This window comes from Trichomycterus rosablanca, chromosome 11, assembly GCF_030014385.1.
Source record: "Trichomycterus rosablanca isolate fTriRos1 chromosome 11, fTriRos1.hap1, whole genome shotgun sequence".
NCBI lineage: Eukaryota > Metazoa > Chordata > Actinopteri > Siluriformes > Trichomycteridae > Trichomycterus > Trichomycterus rosablanca.
The window spans coordinates 20,414,396-20,429,767 of record NC_085998.1 but is presented as its reverse complement, the minus strand read 5'-3'; the positions used below and the strand labels follow the sequence as shown (position 1 = coordinate 20,429,767).

General features: G+C 39.2%; 1 protein-coding gene across 2 annotated transcripts in view; it reads left to right on the top strand.

Annotated features, from left to right (window-relative positions):
• cdon (cell adhesion associated, oncogene regulated) overlaps positions 1-14,918 on the top strand; it is a 55,177-nt gene extending 40,259 nt beyond the window's left edge. For both annotated transcript variants that reach the window (XM_063005276.1, XM_063005275.1), the window contains exons 13-19: positions 115-220; positions 1,538-1,660; positions 2,270-2,464; positions 6,212-6,507; positions 9,248-9,327; positions 12,040-12,290; positions 14,420-14,918. In XM_063005276.1, the coding sequence (XP_062861346.1) occupies positions 115-220; positions 1,538-1,660; positions 2,270-2,464; positions 6,212-6,507; positions 9,248-9,327; positions 12,040-12,290; positions 14,420-14,559 (1,191 nt within the window). In that variant the 3' untranslated portion in view covers positions 14,560-14,918. The remainder of the gene's footprint in view (positions 1-114; positions 221-1,537; positions 1,661-2,269; positions 2,465-6,211; positions 6,508-9,247; positions 9,328-12,039; positions 12,291-14,419) is intronic.
• The last annotated feature ends 454 nt before the right edge of the window (positions 14,919-15,372 follow it).

Below are 15,372 nucleotides of genomic sequence, written 5' to 3'. Positions count from 1 at the left end.
ATAAAGAATGGCACGATTGTAAGTAATATGTTTTTAAAAGCTGTTGCAATAGTTGCGGAATAATGTTCTTGTTCTTTTTGTGTTTATTTTTTTTCATTTTTATTTCCTTGGCAGTATACTCCTTCCAGTAACAACAACACCCCCATCCAGGGCTTCTACATTTACTATCGGCCTACAGACAGTGACAATGACAGCGACTATAAGAAAGACATGGTAGAAGGTAAGAAACTATATTTCTCTTATTGATGATTTTTTGACACTGAGCCAATTTGTGTTGATCTTATGCTCCAGTGCTTATCCCTGTTTCAAACCAGTTTAAAGGAGACTTGGTAATTAGTAATATATATTACTAGCCATTATTTACTGATCAGGTGTGGGTAGCACTGTCGCCTCACAACGAGATGGTCCTGGGTTCGATCCCCAGGTGGGGCGGTTCGGGTCCTTTCTGTGTGGAGTTTGCATGTTCTCCCCTGTGTCTGTGTGGGTTTCCGCCCACAGTCCAAAGACATGCAGTCACGTGAATTGAAGATACAAAACTGTCCATGACTGTGTTTGACATTAAAACTTGTGAACTAATGAATCTTCTGTATCGAGTAACTACTTTTTCTGTCATGAATGTCACCAAAGTGTATAAACATGACGTTACAATCCTAATAAATAAATACTGATCAGGTGCTGGGTAATTACATTACAATTCCCAGTGTATGTATTTTCATACCATTATAGTAAAAAAACCAATACTATATACAACATTTTGTGCTATTTTAGTGCCAGAAAGGTTTTTTAGTTTTTAAGTTTTTAGTGCTAACCATAGATCTAACCATATTTACACAACATATCTGCTGTGCCCTTAAGTTACAAACAAGTGTCATTAATTTTCAAGTCCCCTGAATTGAATTATACTTTTTTACTATTGTTTGTATTTGTGTGTGTAGGGGGGTTAAGGGCAGACTGAGAAAAGTTTATTTAGCTGATTGACATACACCAGATTTGCAGCATGGGACAACAGGCTAGGCTAAAGTGTGTTTTTAATCAATGAGCTGCCCCTATAATGGCCCTAGAATGAAACTCTAGACAGAAAGTTGGGCTGCACACCTGGGAGAAATGTTAACATTGTTTGTCAAACTGTTCTGCCATGTTCTGTTTAGCCCACACAACTAAACACTTTATACGTTTTACTGTGTGTGTGTGTGTGTGTGTGTGTGTGTAAGTACGTGAGCTACATATTTTCTTATTCATGTTCACACACATGAAAAAGTGCCACAATCTTTGGTCAGAGTGATGACTCATTGAGTGCACGCTTATTGGATCGGAGTGTGTGCAGTGCAGTGGGCATGCAGTGGGGAGCCCAGCCAGAACAAACATTAAGTTTCCTAATAAGGATGTCTGGAGTAAAGCATGTGTCTGAGGCCTCATAGGACATGAGAAAGTAAAAGTAAGATAGAAAGAGTGCAAAGAACTTTGGGAGCTTTGTTTGAACAACACTGGCATTGTAATTGTTACGCTTACCCCACCCCTTTGTATTCTACTGTCACAGGCGTCAAGCGCTGGCACATGATTGCTCAACTCCAGCCTGAGACATCCTACGACATCAAGATGCAATGTTTTAATGATGCAGGAGAGAGCGAATACAGTAATGTGATGATCTGCGAAACCAGAGGTGAGAGCAAGGGGAAATGAGTGTACTGTTACAGGAATGTTATATTGCAGGATGCTATAAAAGTCAGTGCTGTAATTACAGACCTGAATCAGTGATGGTTTTATTACAGTCAGAGACAATAAGACACATTGTGCTGCATCATTCTTATGTTATGTACTAATGAAGGTCTGGATAAAATAAAAACCAAAGGCACACAGCAATTTGTTAATGGAATGTCTAACAAACTTATATGTCCACACACATAGATACAATTCTATTATTAAAGTGTTTCTGAATATAGAATATTTATAAAAACGTTATCTGTGATTGTACATAGTACAACGAAATGATGTTTGGTACTTCTCAACATAAATCAATCATATAAAAAGAAAAAACAGTGACAAGCAAAGTAGCAAAAAATGAGGTGCAAAAGTGTGAGAGGGTTTGGGTGGGGGTGTGCAGTGGGAGTGATGGAGGTCACAGCTCTGGGGAAGAAGCTTTTCCTCAGCCTGCTAGTCTGAGTTATTATTCTGAACCTGTAAGAACCTGCTTTTTTTTTTTTTGTTTTTAACATCATGGACATGTGAACCAATAAATGAACTTTTTTTCTCTCTTTCTGGATATGTGTAGTCCGCCAGCCACCAGGTGCTCCTAGTCAGCAGCCCATCAGCCCACCAGAGGGCTATCCACCAAGTCAGTCGACCCAGTCAGGAGGTGGCATTCTGTATCTTATTGTGGGAAGCGTGCTGGGAATCATGGTGCTCACTTTGCTCATCTTTATCGTCATTTGTCTATGGAAAAATCGGCAGCAGAACAACATGCTTAGTAAGTCTCAGTATGTCTTCAGACATGTGGACACATACACTGCTGTTTTTACTAGTGCCAATAGACGTCAGCATGAGTTTGACTAAAGTCACTATTAAACCACATTATTTTAACCTGATTAAAGCTTTGATTTACACTCAAGCTGTGTCTGTGCTGGTCGACCTGAAGCTGCAGATTTTTGGGGTTGACATTCGGCACAGGCTGTAATATTACACCTTTGAAAAATTTTTTAGACCAGTCACAGCAAGTTGGAGTATATCAGACATTTTAGATGTTTTTTTTTAACTAGACACAGTCTAGTAAATTATGCTGGTAAATAAGCCAAATAGAAGTGAATCATGACAACAGATGATTAAGTAGTAAGTGTGAAAAAGCAAATAAATTATGAACAGGGCTTTTTTGAGTGTAGGTGTGGGAAGTTAATAGTGAAACTGCACACATCAGTATTCAGAGCAAATGCATGCATCTGGGTGGGGTTTTTGCAGGATCTGGGTGAGTACGTTTTACTCACAGTTTACAGTTTGAACTGACAGTTTCATCATGAAGGTCAGTTTTGGGCAGTGTAAAAAACACAAAATATGTAATGCCATAATGCTTTGACTGTATTTAATATATGACGTTTTATTTCAAAACATTTGAAAATACAGTGGGGCCAAAAAGTATTTAGTCAGCCACTGATTGTGCAAGTTCTCCTACTTAGAAAGATGAGAGAGGTCTGTAATTTTCATCATAGGTACACTTCAACTATGAGAGACAAAATGAGAAAAAAAATCCAAGAAATCACATTGTAGGATTTTTAAAGAATTTATTTGTAAATTATGGTGAAAAATAAGTATTTGGTCAATAACAAAAGTTCAACTCAATACTTTGTAACATAACCTTTGTTGGCAATGACAGAGGTCAAACGTTTCCTGTAAGTCTTCACCAGGTTTGCACACACTGTAGCTGGTATTTTGGCCCATTCCTCCATGCAGATCTCCTCTAGAGCAGTGATGTTTTGGGGCTGTCGCTGGGCAACACAGACTCCACAAATTTTCTTTGGGGTTGAGGTCTGGAGACTGGCTAGGCCACTCCAGGACCTTGAAATGCTTTTTACGGAGCCACTCCTTCATTGCTCGAGCGGTGTGTTTGGGATCATTGTCATGCTGGAAGACCCAGCCACGTTCAATCTTCAATGCTCTCACTGATGGAAGGAGGTTTTGGCTTAAAATCTCACGATACATGGCCCTGTTCATTCTTCCCTTAACACGGATCAGTCGTCCTGTCCCCTTTGCAGAAAAACAGCCCCAAAGCATGATGTTTCCACCCCCATGCTTCACAGTAGGTATGGTGTTCTTGGGTTCTTCTTCTTCCTCCAAACACGACGAGTTGAGTTTTTACCAAAAAGTTCCATTTTGGTTTCATCTGACCACATGATATTCTCCCAATCCTCTTCTGGATCATCCATAAGCTCTCTGGCAAACTTCAGGGCCTGGACATGTACTGGCTTAAGCAGGGGGACACACCTGGCACTGCAGGATTTGAGTCCCTCTCGGCGTAGTGTGTTACTGATGGTAGCCTTTGTTACTTCGGTCCCAGCTCTCTGCAGGTCATTCATCAGGTCCCTCTGTGTAGTTCTGGGATTTTTGCTCACCGTTCTCATGATCATTTTGACCCCACGGGATCGAGAGAGATTATCAATGGTCTTGTATGTCTTCCATTTTCTTACAATTGCTCCCACAGTTGATTTATTCACACCAACCTGCTTGCCTATTGTAGATTCACTCTTCCCAGCCTGGTGCAGGTCTACAATTTTCTTCCTGGTGTCCTTCGACAGCTCTTTGGTCTTGGCCATGGTTGACTGTTTGAGGCTGTGGACAGGTGTCTTTTATACAGATAACGATGTCAAACCGGTGCCATTAATACAGGCAGGTAATGAGTGGAGGACAGAAGAGCTTCTTAAGAAGTTACAGGTCTGTGAGAGCCAGAAATCTTGCTTGTTTGTTATTGACCAAATACTTATTTTCCACCATAATTTACAAATAAATTCTTTAAAAATCCTACAATGTGATTTCCTGGATTTTTTTTCTCATTTTGTCTCTCATAGTTGAAGTGTACCTATGATGAAAATTACAGACCTCTCTCATCTTTCTAAGTAGGAGAACTTGCACAATCAGTGGCTGACTAAATACTTTTTGGCCCCACTGTATGTATTTTCTATATTAAGCCCCATACATACGTATTTACATTAATACATTAATTTATTAAGCATGTAAGAATACTTTATCCAAGGTTTTGTTGTATACTTGCTTTATCATATAATTACTTTGATGTTTACATAATTAAAACAATGGAAGTAAATGTAGTTTAAATGTAGTGTTTTTTTTTATTTTTATAAAAATAGTTTAACAGTTGTCAATAGTTAACTATATAACACCTCTCATTGGGCTTTAATTTTACTGCACTGTGTACCTTTATATAGACAGCCATATCAGTTCATCACAAATTGCAAGAAACTCATGAGTGTTACATAAAGTAAACATAAAGTGGATTCAAAAAGTATTCAGACTTGACTTTTCTTGACTTTTTGCACACTATGTTACGGATTTATATTTGAAAGGATATAACTGCCTTTTTATCAATCAGTGTTCCTTTAATCACCTATAATGTCTTTAGAATCGTTAGAGTAATTTACACTGGGTGAGTAAGTGTCAGTTTGTCAGTTATGATGGTCACTTATCAGTTAAAATAAATTGCACTTTAGTTATCTATGAGATTGGAGTCCACCAGTTGCTATTTTAAATGATTGGGCATACTTTGGAAAGGCACACACCTGGGTCAAATATATGTATTTTTGATGTCTTAAAATTGTTTTTGTTTAAAGTCAAGTGCTTCTTTTAAAGAGCCAGTTTACATGTACAAACTCACATTCTGATAGCTTGGCACAGGGAAAAACCTGGCAACCTCTTTTGTATGTACTGCATTTGAGTAACGTTAATAATATACACTGATGAGGCATAACAGTATGACCACCTAACGAATATTGTGTTGGTCCCCCTTTTGCTGCCAAAACAGCCCTGCAACTGTGACGCACTGTGTATTCTGACACCTTTCTATCAGAACCAGCATTAACTTCTTCAGCAATTGGAGCTACAGTAGCTCGTCTGTTGGATCGATCCACACGGACCAGCTTTTGCTCCCCACGTGCATCAATGAGCCTTGGCCGCCCACTGCACACTGGGAACAGCCCACAAGAGCTGCAGTTTTTGACCCAGTTGTCTAGCCATCACAATTTGGCCCTTTCGCTTAAATCCTTACGCTTGCCCATTTGTTCTGCTTCTAACACATCAGCTTTAAAGATAAAATGTTCACTTGCGGCCTAATAGGTGCCATGAAGGAGATAATCAGTGTTATTCACTTCACCTCATAATGTTATGCCTGGTTGGTGTAAATAGACCACACTGAAAACAGACTTAAGCAGCTACATATAGCATGTATACATACTAATAACTTTCCAGACATATCTATTAACTTTGTAATTTAAGTTGCCATCTTAATTTGCCATCTTTATTATATAAACTATATAAATGATTAATTATTAAATTATACAAACTTTATGATAAGTTTTTGATGCCCAGTCATTTTATAATGTGTTAGGTCTTTTAAAGATGTGGTGCAATCCTGATTTTACTTTAACCAAATATGCCCTGCTTTGTCTTGCTCTTTGTCTCTTATAGTCTCACTCTTGTTTCATGTCTATTTCTACAGAACATAATCCTCCTGGCTACCTGTACCCGCCTACAGAGATGAATGGCCACATTATGGATTACACTGCACTGTCTGCCTCCAGCCAGCACAATGGCAGCGTCCATGCCGGCTATGGGCACAACAGGCCTCTAATACGCCACGGTTGTCACCACCTGCACCACAAACTCCCTAATGGCATGACACTACTCAACAGCCCAGGGCCTCTCTACACTCAGGGGCATTCCCATACCCATGATACCTCTCAGCCAAAGAACAGCTTGGATTATGAATACACACACCCTCATCACATACACAATGTGAGTACGGTCCCTACATTACTGTAATTAGCAGTAATGTTGTTTTTATATTTATTTTTCAACAGCATTTCAAACTTGCATATAACGTAGGACTAGTACTGTAACATGTTGGTGCTATTTTTAAATTATAATTATGTTATACTTGCAAAAGTTTGTGAACAACCTAAAATCACGATTGCTTCTATCCATTCCTCTTTTGAAGTTTGTTTATTAGTTTATTAGGATTTTAACATCATGTTTTACACTTTGGTTACATTCATGACAGGAACGGTAGTTATTCATTACACAAGGTTTATCAGTTCACAAGTTTATATCAAGCACAGTCTTGGACAATTTAGTATCTTCAATTCACCTCACTTGCATGTCTTTGGACTGTGGGAGGAAACCGGAGCACCCGGAGTAAACCCACGCAGACACGGGGAGAACATGCAAACTCCACACAGAAAGGACCCGGACCGCCCCACCTGGGGTTCGAACCCAGGACCTTCTTGCTGTAAGGGGACAGTGCTACCCACTAAGCCACCGTGCTGCCCCATAAATAAAAGTAAAGATGGTGTACATGTTGTATAATAGAATACACACTGTATGGTTTATTTACGTATATTATGCCTCTCTCAGATTATTTATTTACACATGTATTTATACATAAGTGGAAAAAAAATACTAATCTGATTTGAACAAAACAGCAAGGGGTACTTACTAACAGAGGTCGAAGAAGGGACAAGCCACAAACCACAGATGGACCAACAAAAGTGCCACTATGGTTTAATTACAGATCATTTTAATACTGGCTGTGAGTTGAATGTGTCACAACGCTCAGTGCATCAAACCCCTTTGTGTAAATGAATGTCAAAGCACCTACAATTGCCATGCTTAGATTGGAACTAGACTTTATAGCAAAAGAAGTTCTACAGGTCTGATGAATCCTGTTTCCCCAAAGAATGTGTACATAATTTACCCACAGAAAAAGTGGCACCAGGATGCACTGTAGGACAATCTATCTTGCAATGTACTGAACTTAAAGGACCTAGATGTCTTGGGCAAGACTGTTTAGATGTATGATTGTAATGGTTTAGCTCATAAGTGTACATAGACAAAATTTTTGTAAATAATAATAATTTACTTTCACCATAAATACATGACAAAAATCTTTAATAAGAACCCCAATCCACCGTAAACACCTGTTTACCTTTATAAATCTCTTGATAGTAATTAATTTGATGTGCTCTCCCAAAACAGATCTGATCAGCTGTAACATTTGTCCAGAACAACTGGACACCTACTGGAATCAGTCAATCTAAAAAAGCATACAGTTCTCTGGAATGTTATTGTATTCTGTATAGGGCTGTCGAAGTTAACGCGATAATAACGCATTAACGCAATCTCAATTTAACGCGGTTATAAAAATTAGTGCCGTTAACGCAAATTCTAGTTCATGTTGAGACTTGACTGGTAGAACAAACATTTGAATGTCGGACTTGCCACCGTTTTTCATTTGCGGTTTGTTAACATAATGTTACCGAGCGTGGTAGTGTCGTAGTAATGCACTTGCATAATAAAGAAGCTGCCAGTCCTCCATTCACGTAACGCTAGGACGGACACTTTAAAATCCTCCTTTTGGAGTGAACTGGTTTCATTTTTGATCAATATTATTTACCATTGGCTCAGGTACATGTCGAAACAAATGCTTTGTATATCATTGGTTTAACAGCCTCATTTGACTCCTTATAGAGCTACCACTGGCCAATCGGAGAAGGTCCGCCCTCTAAATGCTAGTCTGTGATTGGGTGGTTGAATTTCGCCCGCCCTCTCTGTTTTGTAAACACCGCTACTTGAGTCAATCACTCAGCTCTCATGATCAGGAACGCGGTGAAAATGCCAAAAAGTAAACTTTTGAGGCAGCGATGAACGGACCTAAATATGAAAAGACACAACATTTAGTGAGTAAAACAGTCATTTGTTATATAATTCTTGCTTAAATTGGTCAAAAACTCTGTTATATGGGTTCTGGATTCATTCTGTGTGTTGCAGTAGCATGTCCCCCTGTTCCTAATATGATGTCCGGCTTTTTGGGGTGTAATGTCCTCCTTTTTGTTACTATGAATCTGGCCACCCTAGTCTAAACACACTCAGTTCGTGTAGAAACGTCCATTAAACCACTGGATAGTATTACTGCCTAGTATGTGAGTGAATAAAACAGTTTTCTCTTGTCCCAGCAGTTTTTAACATCAGTACATTTAGCATAAAATGTGTTCACCATTTTAACTGTAACATTTCACTTAAAAATCCTTGTTTTCTATAACATTTACACAGATTTTTTTTTATGCGATTAATCGCGATTAACTAAATGAAATTCTGAGATTAATCGCGATTAAAAATTTTAATCGTTTGACAGCCCTAATTCTGTAGCTTAGTTTTTACTTTAATGGATTTTACTACAGAATGCATTAATTAATGCTTTGTTTTGAACATGGTGATCATTAAACTAATGTAGCTATTTTTTGACGTCTCATTCTATGAGGTTTTGTGGAAAGATAAAATCCCACATTAAGTAACTGGCTCTTTAGTATGACCCATTCTGCCTCCAATGTTAGACTGTGTAGATTGCATTGCTGTATACTTACACAAATCAGCAATAGGTGTGGCTAATATAGATGATCCCACTTATTAGAAGTTTATGGCCATATACTGTTTGTAATGAGGAAAAACTGAAAAGGGTTATCATGTTTTTGCTGTGCAGGGGGAAGGCGTGTACACATCTGTGGCCCAGACGGACTCAACCGACTGTATGAACTGTCAGAACTTCTGCAACAATAACAGGTGAGAAAAAGTAAAAATAAAGAGGAAAAATTACAATTTGCTTTCTCTAACACTGTCTCCTGTCGCTTGTAGCAGAGTAGCACCTAATGATGCAATCCGTACTGTGATTTTGTCAGCTCACCTTATTCTTGGTCTTCCTCGTCTTGTCATTACACTGCCTTAATGGTGTCATGTGAATGCCTCAACACATACCCAAAGTTACGTAACTTACGGGACTTAATGTGGCTCAGTAGCTCATTTCTGCTTTGGTCATCCTGTAAACTTGCTTAGTGATTATTTTCCCCTATGAGATTTTCAGCATTTGTTCTTTCTACAATGACCAGGCATGACAATGACACATCCATATGTGGCTACTGGCCAGACCAAGGCTTTCATCAGTCATAGCTTGATGATGCCAATTAACTTGTTTTACCACATTCCTGTCAATTTGACCTTCATCACCATGTCCATTGCAATTCTTGACCTCACCAGCACATTGTGTATTTGATACTCTACCTCCCAAATATAAGGAGTCCACTTGTTCCAATCCTCTACCTTCCACCATAATCTCCAGTACTAATAGTCGAAGGGATAAAACCATACTCATCTGGGATTCAGTTTCGTTTTTACTATGCCTGCACACACACACCTATGCAGTCATACACGCAGTGCGGCATGTGTCCATCATTGAAGCTTGTTTATCTGTTGTAGCACTAACAGTTTATCCAGAGTGCAGTCATGCAATTCTTCCAACAAGAGTAGTGTTTACTTTCAACTTCCCACAAGTCAGTGGGGAGAGACCGGGTGAATGGAGCAGATACAAGCCAAATTTATTCAAAGTTTGTATGCTGAGGGGGATCTACATGTGTGACTCTATTTATTTACAAGACTTTGTGTGTGGCTGTGTGTGTTTATTTATATTTTGCGTTTAGGCATGCGTGTTTATATGTGTATATAAGTTACAGTGAGTGTATCAGTAAGAAGACAGCTACTGCTTAATCACTCAGCACAGACGGAAAAAAAAACATACGTTAGCCAATTTGGGATGAAGCCTGATTATATAAGGTTGCAGGACTTTTATAGTTGTGGTGATATTTATAGTTGTAGTCAATATTATTGGCATCCTTGATTGTTTAGTATAAAAAGCCAGAAATATGTGGATATGTACCAACTTTGTATCTTTAGAATATTTTAATAGCATGTCCAGATGCATTCATCTGTCCCAGAACATTTTCCCAGAAGGACTGTGGTTTGTCTATGTAAATTTTGGCAAAGTGCAGTTGCTCTTTCTATGCCTTTCTTTAAGAAGAGGGGTTCACCTTGACCTGCACTTATAGAGCCCTGTTTTGGTCAGTGTGTGGCATATGGTAAATGTTGGAACCATCACTCCAGATGTCTCCAGCTCAGCTGGAAGTTTTTTGGATGTTGTACATCGTTTCTTTGCCACAACTTGATCAGTGAGAACCCTCACTGAGAAAGGGTTGTCCTCTTTTTACCACGCCCTGGAAGGTTCTTGATTGTTTCAAACGTTTTGATCACATTTTGAAGTGTTAAAGAGCTTAAACTCTAGCCGTTTGCTGTTCCCAAGATCATAGTTAATCTCGGCTGGGGAGATTAAAATAATAGGCACAGAGGTGTAGTTTTGTTAGGACCTGCACATTGGGATAGTACTGCACTAACCCTACATCAGAGGCATCGATCGTCATGATGAAAGAGACCTCTGTGTTGGGTAGCATTAGTACTGGGGCAATTCTGATCTTATTAAATGCTTTCTGGGCCTCAGGCGTCCACCAAAACCTGCCTTTTACTTTTTAGAGCAGTGAGGGGAGCGGTGAGAGTGCTTAAATTTTGGACAGAACGCCTGAACAAACTAGCAAAGCCCATGAAGTGCTGAACCAACTTGCTTAAGGTGGGCTGAGGCTATTTGATAATGACCTTTGTCTTTGTTGGATCCATCTGTAAGCAGTCTCTGGACACCAGGAAGGCGAGAAAGGTTACGGGGAGGTGTAAAATACTTTAAAGGCACTATCAAATAAAGCAGTCATTTAAGCTCCAATAAGGTGGCATGGTGGCTCGGTGGGTAGCACTGTTGCCTCACAGCAAGAAGGTCCTGGGTTTGATCCCCAGGTGGAGTGGTCCGCGTCCTTTCTGTGTGGAGTTTGCATGGTCTCCCAGTGTCTGCGTGGGTTTCCTCTGGGAGCTCCAGTTTCCTCCCACAGTTCAGAGACATGCAAGTGAGGTGAATTGGAGATACAAAATTGTCCACGACTGTGTTTGACAATAAACTTGTGAACTGATGAATCTTCTGTAACTAGTAACTACCTGTTGTGCCATGAACGTCACCAAAGTGTAGACTGAGTATGGCTTACACTACTCCTACTCTCCCAATGTGTTATCATTTCTTGTTTCTTATCCTGTCTTTCCGTTCTGTCTCCCCCCTTGTCATATTGAATGTTCTGGACGGGTTGATGGCTAATTTCACTGTAACTGTACGCAATTACACGTGACAATAAAGTTCTATTCTATTCTATTCTGTCTCATCAGTGTACACTGTGCTCTTTCTTGTGTGGGACGAAATGACTTCTTAGCAAGTGTAGGAGTCCCAGTTAAAAGCCAAAGAGAGCACAACATGAACTTGAAGTGCCCGTGCAATTTTGGAAAGTCACGAGAAACAAGCATTCATTGTCTGTGAACTTGATCTTAAAAAAATTGTTTCTCTGTGTTTATGAGCAGATGTTACACAAAAGCCAATGGTGGTACTCATCCCCTAATGCACCACTTGCTACCATGCCAGCTTGACAGTATCGAGATGGTACCTCTAAGCAGAGCCTCGTTCCGATGCCATGACAAAGGCAGCCTACAGCACTATGGGAATTGTGAGCAGGAAGATGAAATTAGAGAAGAAATACAGGACTTAGCATCAACTTCCTCAAATTCTCAGAGTTTAACCGAAGAGTTGGAACAAAGAGCCAACCTCGAACAAGGTGAGACACCATCCAGAGAGCAGTTTTCTAAAATACAGTATACGTTTAGTATTAAAAAAGAGCAACCAGCACTTTAAATCAAGATACATAATGCCAAGTGGTGAAAAGCACAACACTATTGGACAGAGCAGTGAAAGCACACTCTCTTTAGTCTTTACATTTTTTTTTAAATTAGATATTGAACACTATAGTCAGCTAAATACTGAAGAAGTTGGGTTGGTATTGTTGAACTTTTTTATATTTACAAAGTTTGTGGACCACCAATATTGTTGGTTGTTGTTTTCTGTCCCCATCCTCTAAAGACTTTCTACTAGATTTAAGTACTTTTGCAGTTACCTTTCATTAACAATGCCCCCATTGACAAATTCAGTTATAAAAAGAAATAGATTAACAGGAAGGTTTAAAGGAACTCCATCGTAGACGTTTGGAATTACTTTAAATGATCACTGTAAGCCTGGTTTTATTACCTAAAATTTGTACTTTAACTCAAAATACTCTTGAGGGTACAACGGTAATTGCCACAGTCCTAAAATCTGGTAGAAAGTCTTTAAAGGATGGGGGGTGGAAAACACGAACAATATTGGTAGTCCACAGTACCTTAGGTAGGTCCTGATACTGAAAATACAACCCCAAATCAGAAAAAGTTGGGACAGTTTGGAAAATGCAAATAAAAACAGTTTATTACATTTACTTTGACTTCATGTTTTGTTTGCTCAACTTCATTTCATTTGTTTATATACATCCATTCTTGCATTTCAGGCCTGCAACCCATTCCAAAAAAAGTCGGGACGATAAAACATTTACTACTTTGTAATGTTGCCATTCCTTCTCACAACCCTTAAAACATGTTTTGGCACTGAGGATACCAAGCGATAAAGTGTTTCAGGTGTTATTTTAAGTTGTGCAACAGTACAGGGATGTCGTCACATTTTTTGTTTAAAATTTTTCCACAAAAGAAGAGTGTACACATACTAAACTGGCCTGTCTGCAGTCCTGACCTGTCCCAAATAGATGATTTAGTATGTGTACTCTCTTCTTTTACAGCCATGCCTTTTAAATGTTTGCGGAGCCCAGGTGGCACAGTGGGATGTTCCGTTAGCACACCAGCGCCAAGATTCTGAACTCCTTGGTTCGAAACTCGGCGTTGCCACCAGTCGGCATAGCGGCCATAATTGGCAGTGCCTGCAGCAGACACGTTTCTGCTAGGGCGGGATAACTATGTGGGTGGGGTCTTCAAACGCTGTGTAAGGACCCTGACTGGCAGATAGAGAGGCGCCTGTGCAAAGTGCATAGGTGAAATAGTGTACCACAAAGGGCTGCTCGCGGGTCGGAGGATGCGTGAGCAGCAATATACCCACCTCGACAGTTATGCACTGTAGAGGCAGAAATGTACATTATTTTCAAAAATTTTGACAATTTTCTTATGCATTTTCATTAATACTGCTTCATTACTAGTCCTAAATTGCCCTCAACCTATTTCTATTTTATTTATGCATTTTTCCCAATTTAACGTAGTCAATCTGTTTTTCGCTGCTGGGGGATCCCTGATTGCAGTCGAGGTGGGTATATTGCTGCTCACGCCTCCTCCAACCCGCTTGCAGCCCTTAGCAGAACCCTTTTTCAACTATGCATTCTGCACAGGCGCCTCTCTATCTGCTAATCAGGGTCCTTACACTGCATTTGAAGACCCCACCCACACAGAGTCCGGTCATCCAACCCCTAGCAGAAACGTGTCTGCTGCAGGCACTGCCAATTATGTCCGCTAGATGGCGCCCAGCCGACCGGTGGCAAACCGAGGAGTTCAGAATTTCGCCGCTGGTGTGCTAGCAGAATATGGGCGCCCCCAATGTTTTTTTTTTGACAATGCCAGAATGGATGAATGTTACCTAAATGTTAAAGAAGTTGACCAGACAAAACATGACCAGACAATCTATAAAATATCATGTGTTCATATTGTAAATGTTAACCACTGCTTTTTGCCATTTTTTCATATTGTACCAACTGTTTCTGATTTGGGGTTGTATTACATGATTTAAAATAATGAAAATTATTTTGTGATTTACCATAGTATACAATACAATTCTGCTTACAGTAATTTATCTTCTCTGTGTATTTCTGTGGTCTCACAGATCCAGGAAACTCAAACGAGTCGCTGGTGTGTTTGGAAAGGAAAGCCCTGCCTGATTTAGACTGTAAAGAGAAACCAGTTTGGATTTCACATTCAAGTCTTACTGGAGAACTTATTCAACCTACGATGCAGGAGATCTGAACACACACCCACAAAAATACACACACTTTACATACACAAATCTCCAACACTCCCAAAAACGGGGAAAGGAACATGCAGCAGACACTAAAGACATGAAATTGCATCCTGAAGAAAAGATGGCCAGCAGTAAAAAAAAAAAAGACTTTGTGCTGATGGACAGTAAACTGACTGACAGAGCTCAATATGGAAGTAAGACACATGGGATGTGATAAAAAAAAACGGGAAAAGATATTGTTGACACAGAAGGATGGATCAATCAAAGAACCAACTTAATATGTGGGAAGGACTGTTTTATTAAAATGAAACTCTGTAGATGGCTTATTTATTTTTTTATTAGTAAAATATTTCATATGAATGTATCTGTTTAAAGAAAGTCTGTCTTTTATATTATTTATGCTTTTTAAATGAGATACTTTTTATTCTATTTTTGTTTCCCATGTTCCACAATGTGGATTTTAGCCATTGTAAAGTGTAAAGTTGTGTAATAATATAAAGAGAACATAAAGAAGAGTCATTATTTTGCTTTCTTTTTCTTACCTTCTTCACTGATCGTAGATCTGAAAGCAGGTTTTTCCCAAACGTAATAACAAATGTAAACATTTGTGGCCTGGGAGCTGATCATCATAGCAACATATTTGAAGTCAGTATTTTTTTTTAATCTCTGTTGTTACAGCTGTAGGCTACATTTTTGCATACTTTTAGCCAAATAGCAAACTGTATTACAAAAAAGATGGGAAGTGCAAGTAAAAACAGAAAGCAGTGATTTGTAAGCTGTCATTTACATACTGTATATATAATGAAAAACCTCACAAA